Genomic DNA, 21862 nt, shown 5'->3' with positions numbered 1-21862 from the left:
ACCCAAGCCCTAGGAGCACACAGGAGCATCTGGGAAATGTCTGCCAGGAGGAAGGGAGTTAGAACAAAAGGAATTTATTCTTAATTTGTTCTGGTTTTCTCTTTGCGTTCTGTAGACTTGACATATTCCTGACATGTATAAAGCCTGACACAAAGAGCTTATGTCAATATAACATGTCCAGTCATCAAGACCATGTAAGCACCAGCCCTCATCCTTTCTCATGCTCAGGCTCCAAAAAAAATGCCTGCTCCAGTATTTTTATATGGCCAGACTCAAAAACATGTGCTGCATAGTTGCTCCTACATGACCAATAACTGAGACTCCTTGGGCAGTAAAATGTAAGCCAAGTGGAGTAAGAAACTTTGGCCCTTCCACCTCCAGAAGAACTTGTTCAGGGTTGGTCCTAAGGAACAGACTGACCCCATAACCCAGAGAACAAAACCAGACACGTCACTTACTTTTCTTACTTTTTATATAAAATAGACATTTACATACATTTTCTTTTGCAAAGACTTTGAGCATAACTCCTTTACGTGAAATCTTGTCATAAATCCCGCAGTGAAAAAGCAAAGACTTTGCAAATTCCTGTACCACTGACATACATCCAGCTGCTGCTAAGTGTGAATTTGTTTTTTTAAAGATTTATAATCCATGGGCTGTTTTCTTGCTTTGTTTTTGTTTTTTTTTTTTTTTTAAAGATATGCACAACTGATTTAAAAAAAAATAGATACAGAAATAAGAACCATATGAACAACAGGCAATGCAAACAAGTCCCACATAAGAGGAACACGCAGCGTGAGATCCACTGCAGGCAGAGATTTCTACAGTAATACAGTTGTAGAAGCCGTAACTTTTACAGAGGATACCACTGGGGGTATTTTCCAGAAGAAAAAATTTTCAGCAAGTCAGTACAAACATGGCAATGAACTTTTGCACAAAGTTATCAAGATTACCTGAAGCAACTTTGCCACATTGAAACACTAGTGAATGCCAAGCACTTTTTTTTTTCTTTTTCTCCAATTTTTTTTTTTTTTTTGCTGTTGGGTTTAAATGTACATGAAAGCAAAATAGTGCGTTTTGAAACTGTTGCAACAGACTGAAGGCTGGGGGAAAAAAACCCTCTAAGGGCTAATTTTTTCCAAAGATTGTGCAATATTGCATATCTGAAAGATAGAAATTGAGCACTTGGTCAACTTAATCACAAACAGATTGAGGAGACTTAAGCATATACCAACTGTTTCACTGAGCTGGAGGACAAGTGGGGCAAAAGATCATACAACTATATTCCAAATTGCCTAATTATTAAAATTAGAATGACAATTATCTTCTTTCACCAAATTTTGTACACCATATCTGGCCTGGTTTCTATAATGGTTGAGAAGCTTTCATAGTTTTTAGAGAATTTTAGGGGTGTCCAGCTTCCCCTGAAAGTTAGGATCTTTATTTGGGGTTTTTTTGACTTATAATTCTTCCACCCATGCGCACACACACACACCCCCACCATCCTTGTCGAGATCTCTGGAATGAAGGCCATTTGCACTGCTGCATTCACTTACTGTTTGGCCAAAACAAGTTGCCTGCACATTTGTAGGAAAATCTAGTCCAAGGAGTCTATGAGAGAGAGAAAATGCTCCCCATTGTATCATTTATCCCAGAGGATGGAAAAGGAATGGAAACAAACAATGCTGGACTTTAAATAAGCCATAAAATAAAACAAAATCCATCAGCTGAAAATATTATTCATGGGGAAAGGAAAAAGCAACACAGTTATTATGTTTTTCATTTAGGATTAAAACGCACAGCGAGTACACGAGAGTCCTGGCTTTGCGTTAATTCTCCTCTTTAATATTGGTGAGCACTGAGGTTTAGCCAACACAACTTGGAGAGCGAGCGAACTCTGCCCCATCAGACAGAGCTTCAGCCATTTATTAATTTGTAATCTCTGCTAACCATGCAGAGCACCAGAGCTGGCAGAAAACAATGTATTTATAACTCATTATTTTAGAAACTGTGCAACGCTAGAGGAAGAGGACGTTTCCTATGATTAATTAGGGTAATACCCAGTTTATCACAAGGTACGTAGCTCTATTTATCTTCCACAATGGCATTCCATTTTGGTGGAGGTAACCCGTTTTATATTATACTCCATTCTTCTTCTTCGCCTGCAATAAACCTTTCATGAGATTAATGTCCTGAACAAACACAGCATTTCAGCATGGATGCCAACGAGACAGAGTCAGCTCAAAACTTCACAAGGGTTTAACTGCTTTGATAGCTCAGGCCTGAGTCATTCTCCAAATACGCTGCCATTTCACAAACCTTCATCCTGCATAGATGGGGTATAAAGTGCTGGTTCAGGAAAGCGGGGTTCATGACCAAGCCTTCCTCTCTCCGTAACTACCATAAACCCAGCTCCAAAATGTGGAAAGTCAGCCTTTCGGCATACAAACGTAATCCAGTTCAATTGGGACTGAACTCCATGGATATGTTACCTGCCTAATTCAGGCGAGTGGATGAACATACGGCACGCTTTCCAACCAAACCGCCTCCCTCACCGGGAGGATGGTCTCATCTTTCTACATTATTCTGCAAGTAAGACAGTGTTGCAAAACCGGTAATCCTTCTCCAGGATCTGGGAGGGAGGCACACAAAGCTATGTTAGACTTTTACACATGCACCGGTTTTAGGAGGGTTCTAGGACAAGAACGAGGCAATTATTTCTACCAAGTCTCTCAGGAAAGACAAACTGAGCTTTAAGCTGAAGTTAAAAACACAAAACCAAGTCATATCCCCCTCACAAAGCATTGCTATAAAAAATACAACTTTTTTTATATTTGAAAAAATATGTTTCATTGGCCACAATTTAAAGCCACACTGTTGTGGGGCTTGCAGAATATATTGTATTTATTTAATATATCTTTATAATATGAAGTTTATAGCTGATACACATTTTCAAATGAGATGTATCTCCCCCCACCCCTATCCTCCATGCTTTGGCTACCCATCAGAGCACTCTGCAGATGCCTGCTATGCAGGGGGCTTTGCACAGCACCGCTGTTGGGGGCTGCACTAAACACCGCTCTGCCAGCCCCCAAACTCCCTGCCATACAGCTGTACCTCAGGCAGCCAGCCAGCCTGCGTACACCAAGCTTTGGTGGAGGTGCCTCGAAAGCAGGCTTGTCTTGGGGAAAGACAGAGCTTTATGGTCCTCTGAACACCCCGGTAACGAGCTATCTACAACTTCGCAATGCACAGTGGGGAACCGATTGCTCTCAGAGACCGTTTAAGCTTTGGTTTCCCCACCCCATGGGATTCTACTGGTGTGACCCCATCTCCTCCCGGCCATCCTGGCAATGCCAGGGCTGTGCAAAGCTACTCCATGCATGGCATCCAGTGGAGCACCTGCACTAGGAACCCGTAAAAACATCAGGTCAGCAAGTCCATGGCTGTAAAAGTTGCACGACAAGACAAAGGTTGCCAACCTAGCCCCAGGCCCTCAAAACCGCCCTCAGCCCCAGAAAGTAAAGTAGGCTACTTGACCTAGGGAGAGAAGGGAAAATTCACCAGCAAGAGCTTATTTTGGTTCCAGCTGCTCCCTTGGGAAGCTGGTTTCAAGGGAGAGCCCAGAAATGTGTGTCACCACTTTCTTCCCCTGATGGCCTCTCCCTCCCACCTCTGCCCAGCTGTAGGCACTGGCTGGTCTCCTTGGCCAGTAGGGACCAGTACCTCCCAAGCCCAGACCCATCTCGGTGGGTGCACAGCCACGGCTCTAGCAGGTCCACAAGCCCTGTCAGGGCAGACATTTGCACCAGTCTGGGCTCTCTCTGAGCTCCAAACACAGTCGGACTCATGTTAATAATTTGTCAGTAATTTGACCACCACCAGCAGCCAGAAATTGAGCTTTTTAAACAAAGCCAGCAGAGCCACCAGTGCACGGCTGTCCCATCACGATGAGCAAATCTGGAGCTTGTTGAGGTGCCATGGCCAGCACCAACCAAACCCAGGTGCCACATGGGTCACTGCCACACAGGCTTTTCCTGACAAATGTGTATCAAGGCATTGCACAGCTAATCTGAACTGTCCTTTACTAATAATGCTAAACCCTGGGCTGCTCTTCTGCAGCGACTGGCCACATTCAAGCTGCAATATAACAACTTCAGCGGTTTCTGGCTGCAAGAGGAACAAACTGATGACCTACCCTGATGTCCAAACCCAAAGGCAGTGGCACCAAGCACGACCCCACCAGCGCTCTCTGTGAACAGGTACAAACTCTGGTGGAAGCAGCAGAAGTGCTGTTACTGCAGTGGCAGTTTGGTCCGATGTGCTCTGCAGCCACGTGCTTTAGAAACATCCTTAGGGGGAGTTATTCAAGCACGCCTCAGCGGTCCTGCATTTTTCTAACTTCAGACAATACAAGTCACAATGCCCAGCCATGCAGCCAGCTGTGAAGGATACTGCCCAATTCATATAAAACAGAAAATATATTAAGTATTTGATTATTATAAGTTAAATAAATAAAGCTTAAAAATAAAAGCCCCAGTTCCAAAGAGAATTTGTTTTCCCACTTCAGTATTTAAAAATATAGATTTATGACTGATCAGCTATAGGTCATTTTCTGTATCTTCTGGGGGAGTGAGTGAGAACACTTTGACAAAGTGTTTTGTCAGTGTTATCACCATGATAAATGGGCTTTGTCCCTGCACACCCATAAAAAAAAGCCTCCTTAGTACCCTTCTGGCCTACGAAATCTTCCCTAATCTCTCTGTGGCTATACATTACCTCCTATATTGATCAGATTGGTTGGTTTTTTTTTTTTTTTTACTGGGGACTGGACAGGAGGACAAGTAATCTTAGAGCTTCCCGTTGCCTTTGGATGCTTCCAGTTTTTTTCAGAATAAGAATTATTTGGCCTGGAGGGAGAGGGCAAAGGGTAAAGCCATAAGATATTTGACAATACTGACATCATGAACCTCAATTATTACAAAATTACTGTCATCTTATGAATAAAACATTCAGCTGAGGTGTTCCCTGAAAGGATAATTTGTCCTACTTGTAGAATCATCCTTCTAGGGTGATATTCAGACACTGTTTTCCCTTTCTTTAGAATAATTTCCAAGTTACATTTAGAGCTGTAAAAGGGGCCACCATTTCCTTAGCATTAACCGCTTGAAACCTTTTTATGTGACCATTGTGACCATCTTTCCTGGCTCAGAAAGACCTGGCAGCACTTGCAATGAAGCCCATCAGTGGTACTTTACGTGGATGAGATGAGCCTACGTTGAGTAACAGGAGGTGCTACTTCACCCTCGCTGCAATGGATGAGTGCTTTGTCTCCATGGTTTTCCCAGTGATCACCAAGATACTGAAGTATGTGTCCCACCCACACTCCCGGTGTGATTAAAATGGGTTCAGCCTAAACATAAATCTTGATTAAAGGAAGGTTTTCATTCATTCTCCAGCATGTCCCACAGGAGCCGAGCGCCTCCTGCAACTTTGGTCAAACATAAGCATGCATTCAAAATTTGCCTTCCGTGATTCTCAGTCCCATCAAAGTTCCTTCAGCATCACTTTGAGCAATAGGCTTCCACCATACTCTTCTCTAAGGGGCAGGAGTTTCCTTCCACTGGTGACTGAATGCTATGTTTGGTCTTTCTCCTGGACTTCCTGAAACCGCTTCTCCAAGCGATCCAGTTTGGCCAGATTCTCCTTCAGCAACTTGCTGTTTGGAACCAGCTGTAAGGCTTTCTCATAGTAGCCACGGGCAGTGACGTAGCTCCCCTACAAAGAAAATGAGTGACAGACCTCATTCGCATTCCTTGACACAGAAAGTTCATTCCTTGGGAATGGTGAAAACCATAACATAAAGGAAAAAGAGTTTATAAAACTTAATATTGTTAGGAACCGGGAATAGTTCTTCACTATGAAATGGATCACTGAGTGTCGTTAGTCTAAATTTGATCAGGCACACATGGCAAGAAGTAGATTTATATTTTTCTGTTACGTTGTACCAGAAGAGTTAATTTTATTCAGTGATATGATAGCTTGCGGATATCACACAATGTGACTCCTTAAGACCCAAATCATAATGATATGCTGAAGTATTCAAAAAGATAAGCAACCACAGGGCGGGCTGTCTATTTCCATAATTTCATGCTAGTATTCTGTATTAGACATCTTTATTAAATTAATTAGGCAGAGAGGAGCCTTAAAAGTCAACTCACGGTGACATTTTTCTAAGGTAGGTCAACAACTGAAGCAGGAAAACTTAAGAGATGGGCAGACTGCTCCTTGCAGCCTACCCTCTTACAAATGTGGGATTTGCATTACAGGATACGTATTCCCATGCAGCCTGGCTGGGAAATTCTAGTTGGCGTGGACAGACTTTCCTCCTTTTGGATAAAATGTTAAGGACACTCAACTGTTCACAAGCATGCAGCTCTTGGTAGTGTGAAACAAATCTAACTTTCTTCCCTGAGTCTCTGCAGTTGACAGCTTATGGAAAAATAAAATTGTCATACCTTGATGTGCTCAATGCCTCCCATATTCATCCAGGCCTGCGCTTGGTCTGGGTTGAGCTCCACAGCCCGTTTATAGCTCTACATAAATACGAAACATTTTTAGGTTAAGAGTCTGAGTCTTCAAACAAAAACACTGCTGAAGGGCAGAGAGAAACTAAATTTCTTCTTCCTCTGAATCCATTTAAAATATAATTTTGAATTCTTCTCATATACAATGCACAAGCTGAATTTCAGTTTCTTTACAGCAGAGGTGACATATTGCTTTACTGCTGAGCTCATCTCACATGTCTTCCTGCCCATGGCACCACACAAGGAGCCACACCAACCCCTGCGACCTTCTCCCTGCCACCCAGCACCACTGGGGTCTCCTGCACATCAGGGTCATTTCCCTGGGCAGGTGCCTGCCACCCACAAGCCACGTGTGGGCTGCAATACTCCTTATCTGCAAGGCTTTAATTTGGAGCTGGCAGCAGACCATGGTACAGCCACCTGTGCGGAGGTTTCACAAGGATCTAAGGGCAGTGCTATCCTTCGTCATTGCTTCTGCCACTATATGTGGGAGAAGAAGCAACAAGAACCTTCTGGACTCTCAAATAGCACCATTTCTATCATGTCACAATGGGAAAGGATCCAATTCAGGATTAAACATCTCTAGGGATGTTAAGAATATTCAGAACTGTCATAAAAACAATATTCTGTGTTATTATTTAACCCTAACATAATTTCTGAGCTATCAAGCCTCCTGCTCCACAGGATAAGCCAATTTCTCAGCTATTAGGTAATGAGGTGAGATATAACAATGTGATGGGCTCTCACAGGTCCCCAAGCTTCCAGCTGAGCCACCCGGAGTTGGCCATCACCAGCAAGAGGGGCTGGGGCTGGATGGACCAAGGTTCTGGTCAACGAGAAAAGGCCTAGGCACCTCCATAATCCCACCACGACTCTGTACTTAACCTCCCAGAGCAGGGAGCTGTATTTCCACACAGGAATGAGGAAAAAAGTTGCAACTCAGCCTCGCAAAGCTAGCTGCCCCATAGCTTAGCTGTAGCAGTGGTGAACTGCTGAGCTCCCAAAGCCAATAGCCAGGGTGCGTGCAGCAGGGAGCATTAGATACAATGAGCTAACTCTATCTTTTAAGCTACAAAACTATCTGTAGGGCTCAGAGCAGTCATACCTCGAAAGCCTTGTCAAGGAGATTCTGTTCTCTTAGCTGGTTTCCTTTAGTGAAAAAGAGCTCTGATATGACTTTTGGATCCTTTGGTTTTAGATGAAGAGCTTTTTCTATAGCCTCAAGTGCCTGGGAAAAAGCAAGATGACATTGTGTTACTGTATTCTGTGCCCTTCTGCTCCTCATGCTCTCCTCACCACTAGGGCCTCCCAGCATAAGAGTCATCTTCCTCCTTCCCTTGTTTCTCCCACACTGTTAACACACGTAGAAATGAGTTTTTTAGATGCCTGTGGCTGATGGGCACTGGGTCTGACAGCAGCAGGAGCGGTAAGTGTTAAGAAAACTACACTGCTTTGCTTCAGTCCCAGTACTTAGATAAACAGAAGGTTTTAGTGAAAAAAGTAAATCTACTGGATGTGCACTAAGGCATGTGACATGTCTCTGGAGAGATGGAGTGTAAAATTCAACCTGAGCTCTGCGTGTGAGCTCTTGGGACAAGAGTACCCCATGACCACAGTACCTTGGCATAGTGCTCCTGCTTGCTGTAGATGGCTGACAGAAGGCGGAAGCACTCCAGACACTCTGCATCCTCATTGAGTATATGGTTTGTCATCTTTTCAGCCTCCTTCGTCCGCCCCATCATTGCTAAAACCTGAGCCTACGGAGTCATATTATAAAGGGTTATGATCTTAAAAAGCTCAGCCCTCCTTAATACACAAAGCTGCGCCCAGTGGCTGGTGCTCCACTGTCGTGGCCCTGCCCTGGCCGAGCTCATCCCACACTCACCAGCGCCAGTCGGATCTCTTTGTTCGAAGGCTGCAGTGATGCTGCTTCTCTGTAAACCTGCAACGCTTCTTCATACCGCCCCGTGTTGTAATACAGAGCCCCCAGCGGGGACAGGATTTCAGCCTTCCGGGATACCTTCAGTGCCCTGGAATTTGGGAAAAAGAGATGCCTCCAGGTGGTGTGGGGATCAAAGCAGAAAAGCGAGGTGTGGCTTGCGCTGGGATGGAGCAGTGAAGCTCTGCACCCTGCTCATCCCACCCTGAGAAGCACAAGTTTAAGGTTCCAGGGAGGGATGAGCGTGCCCACAGCAGTGATCCTTCCGGCCACCTGAGAAGGGGAAAGGGCCACCTCCAAAGTGCATACGAGCATGCAGCAGGGGTGGGGATGGCTGACAACGGCAGAACCTGGGGAGTGTGAGCACAAATCTGGATGCCAAAAAGAAGGCAAAAAAAGCCCAACCCAGTCCACTCTGCTGCATACTGCTGGCATGTTGCTGGGAAGGGCCAGAGTGCCTGATGGTGCTGGGCTGTGCAGCTTCAAGCAGTGTAGGAGTCGTGCTAACAACCTGCTCATGCCACCAAGAAAACTCTGACTTTATAGTTAGAGCCAAAACCAGGAGTGTTTCCATCCTGGGGGCTTGGGAAAGCTCCAGGGAAGTCAGCACTGCCTGAGTGTGTGCTGCCTGCACAAGCACTTACGAAAAATAGGCAAATAAGCAAAGGTAAATTTGATTTCAAAAAGATGGAGAAGGAAGGGGAGGAAACTCAAACATGCATTGACAGATTCATGTATCAGAGGCTCTTCAGAAGAGACAATCTGTACAGAGGGAGAAGGGAAACCTCTGTCTCCCATCCCAAATTCTTACCGCTTGTACCACACTTCAGCCTCTTTGTTCTGCCCCAGGGAGCGGTGAAGCCTGCCCAGGTTCACCATGGCCACATGGTGAGTGGGGCTCAGGTGGATGGCCTGCCTGTAGTGGGACACAGCTCGCTCAGGAGCCCCTGGAGAGAAGAACAACTGTTAAACTGGTGCCTCAGAAAAATCCTGTCGTGAATTCAGCATGCCATAACGCTCTGGGTTTTCTTTCAGCTATTGCTCTGTGCATGGGAACCATTTTGAGAAAGAAATCCTGCCTCAGCCTTTCTAGAGATTAAAAAATTGCTGTCCAAATTAAGATTGAAGCTCCAGTATCCAGAGACAATCCTGAGAAATAGATTTTTCTAGGGGTGGGTAAGTAGAGGGTACAGTCACCAGAAGACTGCTGACTAAACGCGTTGTCCTATCATGCTGCGAGGAGGGATGCATCCCCTGTGCTAAGGACAGAGCTCACCCAGAAAGGGTGCTGGGGCACATGTCCTCTTGGGAAAGCATCCTTCCACCGTGGCCCACTGGAGAGATCAGCAATGGAGACACAGAGAACAAGCCACCCATTATTCCCCACAACCTCACCAGAGCTGCAAATCGTTTCAGCTCTTTCCAAACAGAGACTCTTCCCTCCACCTCAGCTGCATTGGCTCTGCTCAGTCTCTGTGCATTGCTCAACAGGCATTATCTGCCAGTGACCAGCTAATTCCCACCGTGGGGCAATAAATCCCAGACCAGAGGTGTCCAGGGGCCTCTTTTGGAGCACGCAGCCACCACCTCTGTATTGCAGAGGAGCCATTGGGTGGCACTGCTTCGCTGCATGAAAGCGTCTACTGGTGCAAGGTCTCGCAGTCCATGACACCACCAAGCACCACAACAAAATACAAGACTGTGCGTGCAAAAAGAAAGGTGTCAGACTACTAGCCCAAAAGCCTAAAGTTCTAACAATGTATTTTCATTTAGCTAAATAATGGCTTTCCTCAAGAAGGATCTTGCAGTGCTTTCCTCAGGCGGGGCCTGCTGACTACTACTAAATAAATTAATGGGGCAGAGTATAAAGTTCCAGCATTTCAGCAATGCTAATATTGAATTTTTAACGCCAGTGCTCATTTAATTGGTTTGCACATTCTAGACCAGATAATCTCCTGATGAAAACCAATACTTATGGAGCTTTGTCCATCAACAAAGCTTTTGAGTATCGGTATTTTTTAAGCCAAATCACTTCACAGTGTATTTAATTCCATTTCTAACTGGAAAGCAGAACTTGAAAACAGCCAGTGCGTGTTAGGGCATTGAACATATGCTGCCGTGGGAATTTTGTTTTCGTAACTTTTCAGATCTAGTTTGGTTTTCTTGAGACTATCTATGCAACATAAAAGTAACATCAATGCTTCTTGGCATCTCCTTTATACGAGAGAGGAGAGATCTCTGTAGGGAGATTTAGAAGCACTTAAGATTCATCCAAGGACAACAACATATTTTTCAGGGTAGGACTTTTCCAAAACATTCAACAGCAGCCTCGGTCTTCTCCCACCACTGAGCAAACAGATGTTTTTGAAAATGATATCTACAAAACATCCTGGGAAGCAGCTAGGCATGCACCGCAGTCCAGAAGTCAGTCAGTGCCTCCCCTGCTCAACACACAGGGAGAATGCGCATCGTTAAGGGAGACATGCTGAGCATCTATGACCGCTGCAGAGCTGTCTAGAGTTATGGCTCCTCAGAGGTGACACTTGCTGGAGGCTTGTTGCACAAAATCCTGCAAGTTAATTGGAGTGGTTCTTCACAGCATCTCCCTGTGCCCGCTGGGGAAGAGCACAGCCTGTGATGGGCTCGCTACCACTCACTGCCTTCACACCTCGTCTTGTCTCCAGGAGGGTTATTTACACATCATGCCTGAAGTATCAAAAGTCAGTGGGTTTTTCCCCTGTTGTTTGTGTAGGGAAGTGTAGGAGTAAACCAGGAAAAGTTGGTTTTGACTTTGGCAGAGTACACAACTGCAAAAAAAAAATAGGAAGAGCACTGCACTGTGTTTGAATCACAATTTTTGAAGGGCAGTTTATCTGGGTTGGGAAGCAAAGACGAGTAAAACGTCAGAATGCAATTACTGAGGAATTTTTATTATTTGCAAGCTTGAATTTTGCCAGGGCACAAATTCAGAACCTCAACCTCTGTTGCTAACACCGTAATGCCTTTTCTGATTACAAATACTCATTTTGGATTCATTATTTATTTCACACTGGTATTACAGAAGAGCCATGGCTGAGCGTCAGCTCAGAGGTATGACAGCCAGCTGCAGACTGATGGACACCATTGTCCTCTCTTCCCAAGCACCACGCAGTGTGAAAGGGGCAGAATGGGTAGCAACCACACACTTTAAGCCTAAAATATTTCATCACTGAGTCTCAGCTCTGTCCTGGAGGGACTGGAGTGAGACAGTCATTTGGTTTCCACTAGTCATTTGTCAAACTTGGCCTTGCTTATAGAGCTGTCAATAAAAGGCAGCAATTACAGTGGCATCTTTTTCTGTTGTTGTTACGTTGTTATGTGGATGCCAGGAACTGCCTGAGTCTGGGGAAGTTGGATGGGAACCAGGAGCCCAGAAAAGAAAGGCTTTGGATGTCATTATGGAGCTCCTGAGAAATCAACTCACCCCGTAGTATCTTAGGTTTTGTTTTCATAGCTGATTGTGGTTTAAAAGCCCTGTTTGTTTTTACAGCGGCAGCACTCAACCTTTACAGTCAAAGAGCTGCTTTGTCACGAAGTAGAGCTGCAAGTACTCCAGAGATCATAATGATCCACTTGTGTGCCTGGGATTTGGCCATACTTTCCTGGAGAAACAGCAGTATTTGTCAGGGTGCTGCCCAGCTGAAATTGAAGGGGACAACTGCCTGTGCGAGATGGTGAGAAACACTGAAGGAAACAGCTGGGCTGAATGCCACTGCCGCATAGTGCCTGCATTGATTACAAATTTCAGTACACTGTGCCATCTCAGCAGCACAGGGATATTTATTTCCAAGCTACAGTGGAGGCACATCTATTACTTTGGAAGCTTCTGACACCCTTTTATATGTGTACCACTGAATAAAACAAATCAAAGCAAATAAGGCAGAGAGGGAAAATCCCTTCCTCCTTCTCACTTACCGGTATCAACCAAGAAAACCCCATAGTTGTTATGCAGATCAGAGCTCTCTGGACAATTCTCTATGCCAGCCTTATAGACCTCCTCTGCTTCCTTAAGCCGTTCCTTAAAAGAGACGGAGATTTCTTAGCTGTGGCAGAAAGGCTGTCAGCACCATTTGCAACACACCTGCATTTTGTGACAACTCCCTCACTGCACGGGGAGCTTGGGGCACCAGCCCATCCCACCTTCTAGGATGTCAAAATTGTACCCCATGGCATGGATGCAATATAGCTGCCATCTGGCCATCTGTACCCCAGGGCAATTCAGACAGCTTTCCCCCATACATTTGCAATGGGAGCTACCTGTGAAACAAAAATAACAGCTGGAAAAGGTGGCTCCTGTGCAACATCAGCGACCCTCAGCTGGGCATGCACCCAGCCGGGAAACACAAAGCAACAGGGGTTGCGTTGGGAAATATCTGTCATCTGAGAGCTCATGTATTTTAAATTTATTTGTTTAATGAGCATCTCGCTGGCTAACTTTTCCCTTCTGGAGCTCTGCTGTTCGTTCCCTAAGCAGCGGGGAAAATACAAAGAACAAAAGCTTGGCGTATGTGACAGCTAGAGGATGGGGAACTTGTGCAGAGGGATGAGGGAAGCTGGAGGAGGATGGGGGGCAATGAAAGAGCAGGGAAAATCTGACAGATTCAGATTAAAACGAAACATTGTCAACGTGTGAGATGTAGTTCACTGGGACTGATGAGATGTGCCACCGCGCTGATTCCTGGATGCAGAGCCCCTACATTTTGCATAGATTTCACAGAGGTTTGCTGGTGCTGAGCATTTCTGGAAAACACAGATCTTTTCTTTGGGAACACTCTGCCTATGGAAAGTGTTCCACTGGCTGGGGTCTGTCTGGCCTGTGCTATGGGCAGCCTGGTCCTGAAATGCTAATAAGGTGCCTCGTTTGGATCAAATAGCAACTTAATAAGGTTTCCATTTCCATCCATCCAGCACCTGCCCACTGCCTGCATGCTCTCTAGCACAGACTATCTAGGTCTTCCTCCCCTTCTAACCCCAGAGCCTTGCTGTTGGGTATATTTATCGAAGGAGGCTGTGCACAGCAGAGACGAGCATCATGCAGAGGGCTGTCAGGAAAGTTTCCAGCACCAAAGACCCTTCTTTCAATTCTTCCCCTTCTGTGGAGCAGCACAGCCCTACGGCAACAAACTCCACAGCCTCCTGACGATGCTCCCAAGGGAAATCAGCCGTCTGGGTCTCTGCTGAGGAAGGCCACCAAGGCAAACCTCCTGCTTGGGAGCTGAATCCATGTTGAAATAAGAGGTCAGTTCATTCCCAGCCATGGACTCTCCTCTCCTCAAGCCCTGTAAATTCCAGAGCCTCCGGGGCTTTCTCTGGATTTAAAGGCTATACCTGATGACATCTGTTGCTCTGTAGTTGCATAAATGTGTGGACTCCTATCACACCTCCTATTTCAGAACTGGAGAGCTGGAATTAATCGCAGTGGAAGAGCATGACTTGATGAAAGCACACAGTTTGCCATGGTTAAATGCTTTCACATTTACATGATAAAGGTCAGACAGCAGAAAAGACAGTGCGTGATAAAGCACAGAAACACATTTTTTTTTAGAAGTGCTTAAGTTTGGACATATTGGATATATTTATGTGAATTTGACATCAATATCCTGCGAGGTCAGGAAAAGTGAAGCAATTGTCAGAATTGACTAAAATGAAGAGCAATTTTTTGAGAAAGCATCTCTGTCACTGAGACATTAAGAAGCATATTCTCAAAGATTTCTGTACTAATTTATTTTCCGTTAAACTGGATTAACAGTGTCCCACATCAAAACATTCATACTCACAGATATTGAGCACTTTTAGCGTTTTTATCATGGTTGGATTGCATTTTTGGCACCTAACATCCTGCGCCCACAGGCCTGAGGCTCAGTGCAGAGTTTGGGATGATTTCTCTAACAAAGTGTTTGCATTAAGTGCAGTCAGAAAATGTGAAGGGTGGGCCCAGCATTTTTTGCCAGAGCTTTCTGCCTCACAGCCTCTCCTCTTCTTGGGAGAAATGCTGTAAGTTCATCAAGGCTTGATTCTCATTAACACTTAATAATGCCACTCCCAGTCCTTCATGAAACATTCATCAAGCTCACAAAATTCAGAAGATTGGCTTAAAAAATGTATGAGATTTTTATTATATTAAAAAAATTATGCATGTGAGGACCTCTCAGTTGAACTCCAGGGTTTTTAAGTCTGGTTTTTTATGGCTCAGTTTTTCAGGCCGGTTATGCCTAAGTAGGCTCTCCTCTGCAGCTAAGTGGGTTAAAAAGCTTCTTTTCCTTAGTGTAGGCTGATATTACTGCACACACACACACACACACACACCACTTGAACCCAGAAACTAGAGCCTGAAAACAGCCATCAAGTAGCATGAGATAGATGATGACACTGCAAGAGCCGGGAAGAAGATGCTGTTCAAGTGCATCAGACTACATCCTGCGGAAGCAGTGCTACAGGAGTGGCGTGGAAGCGGCTCACAAAAATGTTTGATTTCTCATTAGCACTGCTGCGGTGGTCATAGAAAACAACAATACATTGCGACTGAGTCACGATATCAAGCAGAAAGAGCAGTAAGAAGGGCAAGCATTTATGAAAGGCACAAGCAAGCCAAACTATTTTATACAACATGGTGGGGTTTTTTTCCCACGTCAGCTCTGGCTTCAGAGTCAACTATCAAGGAGAGCAAAGGGCAATCACATTGAGTTACAGCCTAATTTCCTGGCGCATGAGACATTCCTCTCAGGAGCATTTTTTACAGCTATGAGAGGAAAGGACCCATAAGCCCCTTTTTGGATTCGTCATCTTTAAGATAGGGGGGAACACATGGTGTGGGACCGACCCAAGGCAATCTCCATACTACTTCACTGAGCCACCTCCACTCATTTAAAGCTGGAGGAGCAACAATTTGTCATGGGCACAGTCACCTCATGCAAGTTATTTTGATGTGCCACTTATGGCATTTCAGTCCCTTTCTCACACATTGCATGGAGAGGGAATCAGTTTGTGCTCCCTTCCCCAAAAAACCACAGAGACACTGTCCATACAGCCCACTGCATACTGCCTGGCATCACAGATACCCAACAGCTGACAGACCAACTCTCGGCTACAAGCAGACAGAAAAACAGGTTTGTAACTTTTAGCCATTTTAGATGCTTGCTTGGGCAAAGAGGAAAACCCCAAACTGAAAAATGGGGCCCCATTTCTCCCTCCTGGCACATACATCATCCTTTGGGCTGAAGATGCCAAAATTTCTGCCCATGCCCCTCCAGGAAGTGCACAGCGTTAGGATGTGATTCTGCAGCCCACAGCCACGGACTGCAGCACGTATCTGTAGGCCATCCCCTACTGTGGTCACTAGGATGAGCGTGCAAGGCAGGAGCTACACGACCAGGTAGTCATCTGCTGTGGTTGAACATGAGAAGGTGTTAAAAGCCTGCAGGGAATCACTGTTGTCTGAGGATATTGTACTAACTATCTTTTTTCCCTACCACTTACTCAAGTCACAAGAGGATGAACAATCTATACGTAACAGTACATGAATTATTGCTGGACTTACTAATGGCATTTGCTTTGGGCAGGCAGCCTTGGAACTCTATAATGGTTTTATTGCTCTGTTGACCTTACAATTGATGGTTCTAATTAATAATTTCAATTAATATTAAAACCAGGTATTACTGTGGAGGACTCATTTCCTATACCTGCAGGAGACTCTTCATTGATGGGCTTATTCCGAACACAGTTCCCATTTAGTAAGGTTCTTCTTTCAGTTCATACACTATATTTCTAGGACCCTGCAGCTGATATTGATAATATTCAAATATTTGAAAGTCACTTAAAAGGGAAAATAAAATAGCACATCTTTCAGTAACCCATATATATCATAGGTGAATTTTGCAGAGTGCCTACGTCGTTAAAAAAGCCTAAACCAGAACAAGACCTGTGCTTATATTTTTGCTGAAATTTATCCACTTCCCTTACAGAGAGATTTCGCTAACCAGATTAATGGAAAAACAGTGAAAGATGATACTCCTTTGCTTTGTCTGTATTTGCACTTGGCAACCTTTTAAGAGAGCTTTAGCACCCCGTGCTATGGAACAGTTAGATCTGAAACTTGAGGGGAGAAAAAAATAAGGTTTGCAGAGGTGTGCCAGAGCTTTGCAGTTATGAAGACCTCGTCACCCACCCCTGTAGCCCCAGACTGGGGCCACTGGTTGTGGCTGCAGTCCGTGGGAGCAACACCCGAAGCACAGCATCCCTCTGCTGCTGCTGCAGGTGTGGAGGAAAGCACAGCTTAGTGGTATCGACATGGGCACCCACACCTCATAGCTTCTTCTGAACGCAAGCATTTTGTGCCTCAGTTTCCCTTTTCCTCCATGGGGACAATACTTCACCTCACAGGGACAAATAAATGACCTAACTACACAGAGTAGGGCAAGCCCAAGTAATAAGCATGGGGAACAAGCCTAAGAGGAAATTAGTAATCCTGCCTCCAGCGTGCAGCCTGCGCCAGGCGCAGTGAATAAGGTCTGGGGGCACATATTGAACAATGAGGTTAAATAAAATATCAAACAGCTGCTCATTAAGAGCAACATAAAGCTAGCGAGCCCTCCCATTCCCTCTACGTGATCATCTGCCACGGTAAGTAAGGGCTGTATCCCAATGTGTGCATGCAAGGGGCAGAATTCAGGCTGTAAAGGTCACCTGGTTTCTGACATTTCCTAGCTTTGAAGTAATTTATTATGAAATCTCAAGGTTATCTACATAGGCGTATGCGTCTGAGGGGGAAGCACTCGCCTATTCTGCTGTCACAACATTCAAGGTGAGATTGATTAAGACTTCGCCATAGATGTGGGGAGCTGCAGAGAGGATATTTACTCACAGCTTCCACAGTGATGTAATTCAGAGCCACATCATGTGGGTGTAATTACTCACTGCAAATGAGTTGCCTCCTATCCTGAAGAAGTCATCGCTAAAGCAGCCCGAGAGCTCTCTGCAGACAGCCACGAACCCAGGCCTGACACCACTTGTGTGCGAGGCAAGGGTGCTCCCAAGCACTGCGACGCACAGGAGGTGTTGCGACTGCGACAGCAGTAGATCCACACCCATGCAAGGCACAAGAGCTTGAGCGATGTCTGTTACCTGTTCAGCTAGCAGCGACGCCAGGCTTGAGTAAGCATCTGCGAACTCTGGGCCGTACTTAATGGAGTCCCGCAGTAAGATTACAGCTTCTTCCTTCTTCCCTTGGGACCTGCAGCCAAGGAAGGAGACGAAAAAAGAAAGAGAAGTTCCTGTAAGCGCATGTTTAGGTCATCCTACTGATTTAACTACTTTAAAGAGATGTGACAGTCCCCGGCTTGACCTTTTCAACAAAGACTAAATTATTTCCTTGCGCCTTGTCTCTGTGTTGGGCGTACCCAGCATCTCCTCAGTCCACTGCTGTTTCCATACATTATTCTCAGAAGTTGGAAGGACACCGGCTTTAATGAACCTGCCATTTGGTCTGCTATTCTTGTGACTGTCATACTGGGCATTACACAATGATCCCAGTGAAGGCAAACCCCCAAAACAGTGCATTCATCAACCCCACACACGGAAGAGCAAAAAGTATGTTATTTTGGCTATGAGGCAATCAGTACAGGTCACGTGCTCTGCCTGTTGAGTCATAATCACTAGATTTCCTAAACTTCTCCAGTCCTACTGTAGATCTCCTCTCAGTATTTCTCTTTATGGAAAATACATCAAATTCTGCCCCATTCATCCCATCAGGAGTTACAGGTAAAGGAAGGACAAGTCAGCAAAAGTGTCCTCAGGCATGAAGTACTGCGCAAGACCCTCCTAGCGATGTCATTGGGAAGTCACGTGCCCTACAGGAAGGGATGCTGTCAGGGTAACGCTGGGTTTGCAGTCAAGTTCTTGAGGTGTGACCCCAGTCATGTCACTGAGGCACCAAGTGACCTGGGAACAGGACATTTGCCAGCAACCCTCTGTCGTAGTTCAGCCCCGATCGGACCAGACTACGCAGTCTCTCTCTCACTCCCACCACCTTCCAAGAGAATAGGGAGAGAAAATATAAGGAAAAACGGCTCAAGGTTTGAGATAAGGACAGGGAGAAATCCTTAAAGTTACCGTCACGGGCAAAACAGACTCGACTTGGGGAAAACTATTCATTTATTACTACAAACAGCAGGATAATGAGACAGAGAACAAGATAACCTCCCTCCACCCCTCCCTCTTCCCAAGCTTAACATTATCTCTAGTACCTTCCCCCCTCCGAGCTGCACAGAGGGGAAGAGGGAATGGGGGTTGCAGTCAGTTCATCATATGTTGTTTTACGCCGCTGCTTCATGGTCGGGGGAAGAACTCCTCACATTCCTCCCCTGCTCCATTGTGGGGTCCCTTCCACGGGCCACAGTCCTTCATGAAACTGCTCCGGCGTGGGTCATCTCTTCCACGGGTGCAGTCTCTCCAGAACAGCTGTCCCAGCGGGCCCTCCACGGGCCACAGCTGCCTTCAGGCATCCACCTCCCCCGGTATGGGGTCCTTCACGGGCTCCAAGTGGATCTCTGCCCCTCCGTGGACCTCCATGGGCTGCAGGGGGACAACCTGCTCCACCATGGTCGTCACCACAGGCTGCAGGGGAATCTTGGCCAGGAGCCGCATTACTCCTCCCCCTCCTTCTGAACTGACCTTGGCGTCTGCAGCCGTTCCTCACAACAGGCTGGTAGATGTCTCTCAGGATCTTTTTTTACATCCTATTCACTTCTCATCTCCTCTCCACTTCTTGCAGCTGGGCTGGACCGAGTCGGGCCCAATCGGCTGCCTGGCGAGAGGCCAGAGGGTGAGGCCTGCAAGGCCCATGAGGCCTGCGCCTCCCCCTCTGCGCCTCTGCCCCCGCTCAGCTTCTTCACATCTTCTCTCCTCTCTCTTTTTTTTTCTGTTTTCCCATTCTTAAATACGTTATCGCAGAGGCGTTATCACGAGACATTCTGCTACCAATCGGCTCGGCCTTGGCCAGCAGTGGGTCCGCCCTAGGCCTGGCCAAGTCCCCTGAACAAAGGGGAGCGACTTCTAGCAGTTTCCTACAGAAGCTGCCACCTTAGGCCCCCCCCCTACTAAACAAAACCACGACACCCTCGCATCAGCAGGTTGGAGATGCCAAAACATTTGCATTTAAAAAAAAAAGCATGTTCCTAGACAATGAGTGCTGTTATATGTCCACTAATGACTTGGTTTAATTAATACTTTGAAATTAAAATACTGCTTAGTTAAATCTGCCTGGGATCTCTAAATAATTCCTTAGCAAGTCGATCATTAGCCTAGAGGAGTCTGTTCTTCAGATCCTACGGATTATGAGGAGATAGTTGAGATGGCTATTCTGATGAGCTCAAGTTTTTTTTTCCACCATTGCTCTGCATTTATTGCCATGGAAAACAGAAAAGTTTTCCTAAACAAAAATCTAAGAATGTTTATTTATTTCAGCTACAATTTATCCAGTATCGCTCTGTATTTCTTTCCTTAGAAAAATGAGAAGGTTTCCTGAACAAACACCTAAGGGTGTTTAGCTGGACTGGAACAACATTTTCCTTGTGTTGAGTGTACAAAGAGTATGAATAGCAGGGCTTACAAAAAGAAACAAAGGGCTCTGGGACACAGAAAATATGTGAACACCTTGCTGCTTTGGCCTTAGATTTCATCTGAGTGACATGGTCGAGTAACCAGATCTTGTTTATAAGGTGCAAATTTCAGCTGATAATATATGTGGCTTTGCAGATTTTTTCCCTTTCTAGTTGTGTAACTGGAAGAATATTTTGCCTGTGCACTAAGCTAAGTAAAACCAGTTGTGCTAGCCTTTTTCTTCTTCCAGTGGTGTTCTATATAAATTACACGAATGAAGCAAAAACAAATAAAGGACCATTTTTCTCCTACACTAATTAAAGCCTAGCTAGCTTGTCAATTTATAAAACTTTTGGATCCCTTGGCTGGACTCTCAAGACACATTTTTATAAATCAAGAACAGATGACTGCTTTATAAAGGTATTGATGTTTGGAAAAAAAAAATGTAGGAAATGCCAGCTACAGAAATAAAAGGATTAAGTGATCCACTCAGCAGCAGTAAAAGTTCCTATTAACCACAAGCACACACTCTGAACATGGGGCAGCCCTCTTAATCACTCTTTTCTTCAAAATGGTCTTTCTTTTTTTTTTCTGTTTGATCCAAGAACAATGTTTGTCTCCTGAAAGCTGGGGTAAAGAGGGAAAGATTATGGCATTTTTTATGTGACAGACTGAATTCTATTAACAAAAGCAGATCCAGTAGTTTCTCAGAGGGCTCAGGCCTGCAAGATACCAAGCACTCTGGCCAAGCACTTAAACGCGTACTTAACTTTTATATATGCAAGTTGAAAATTAATTACTGGCTGAAGTGCTTTCCTGGATCAAGGCCAATGCTTTGCAGGATCGAGGCCATCGCTTATATAAATCTCATGCAATTTGGGAGAGCACAGAGCTTTGGAAGAACAGTCCAATACACTAATTTACCATAAACTGGGGATCTGGAGCAGGAAAAGCTAGGTAACGTACACCTTTGCTATGACAGAGAGGGGAACAAATTCAACTGACATGAGAAGTCTATGATCATTTAATCCAATTTTTCCCCAAATTACCTTGCTTTACAATGCCCTTTCCCGATTCCTTCTTCCACTTGAGCCTCCAGCCTCCCCTCTACGATCAGCCCATTCGAGCCAAGAGCAGGGAACAGCTCTTTCCACTAGTAGCATCTCTTGCGTATTTTTGCAAGTGCCTTGCAGTTGGAGAACCATCAGCTTAAACCACGCCACAGAAGTCTGGCCATGCACAGGGCTGCGTGTCGGCTGTTAGTACTGGAGCAGATTTAATTTGCAACAGAAAAGAGTAACCTAGGGATCAGAGGACTTTTTAACTTTCAATATTTGTTTAATTTTGTGAAGTTAGTTTGACTGCATTAAAGCCAGAAACACAGAACTCAACAAGTGCTCCACAACTGTTCTGAACCTCTCATCTCTGTTTCACACCATAATCCAAGGGGAGCTTGCAGTGTCTAACTCTGCCTGGCTGAAAGGAAGCCTCTAAGCCTGTTCTGACTCCCTGGGTTAAAATTATTCAGATAATTTAGATGCACTCCTTTGCCATTCATCTGTCCTGTGTGGATGACACAAAAACAGGGGTGCAGGCAATACACTGCAAGGCAGAGCTGCTTTTCAGAGGGACGAGGTCTGACAGGACCTGAACTCGTGAAGTTCAACAAAAGCAAATGCAAAGTCCTGTGTCTGGAATGGGA

At 45.2% G+C, this 21862-nt stretch overlaps 1 protein-coding gene across 1 annotated transcript in view; it reads right to left on the bottom strand.

The window, feature by feature from the left end:
* Positions 1-454: 454 nt before the first annotated feature.
* Positions 455-21862, bottom strand: part of TMTC1 (transmembrane O-mannosyltransferase targeting cadherins 1) — a 150728-nt gene continuing 129320 nt past the window's right edge. The window contains exons 13-20 of the mRNA XM_086755234.1: positions 17686-17794; positions 12481-12583; positions 9338-9473; positions 8473-8617; positions 8207-8344; positions 7693-7815; positions 6519-6596; positions 455-5778 (exon numbers count right to left, since the gene is read on the bottom strand). Coding sequence (XP_086611360.1) covers positions 5638-5778; positions 6519-6596; positions 7693-7815; positions 8207-8344; positions 8473-8617; positions 9338-9473; positions 12481-12583; positions 17686-17794 — 973 coding nt within the window. The 3' untranslated portion in view covers positions 455-5637. The remainder of the gene's footprint in view (positions 5779-6518; positions 6597-7692; positions 7816-8206; positions 8345-8472; positions 8618-9337; positions 9474-12480; positions 12584-17685; positions 17795-21862) is intronic.

Source organism: Chlamydotis macqueenii, chromosome 1, assembly GCF_036417535.1.
Source record: "Chlamydotis macqueenii isolate bChlMac1 chromosome 1, bChlMac1.mat, whole genome shotgun sequence".
NCBI classification, from domain to species: domain Eukaryota; kingdom Metazoa; phylum Chordata; class Aves; order Otidiformes; family Otididae; genus Chlamydotis; species Chlamydotis macqueenii.
The sequence above is the reverse complement of the archived record's forward strand: the minus strand, read 5'-3'. Positions and strand labels throughout refer to the sequence as shown.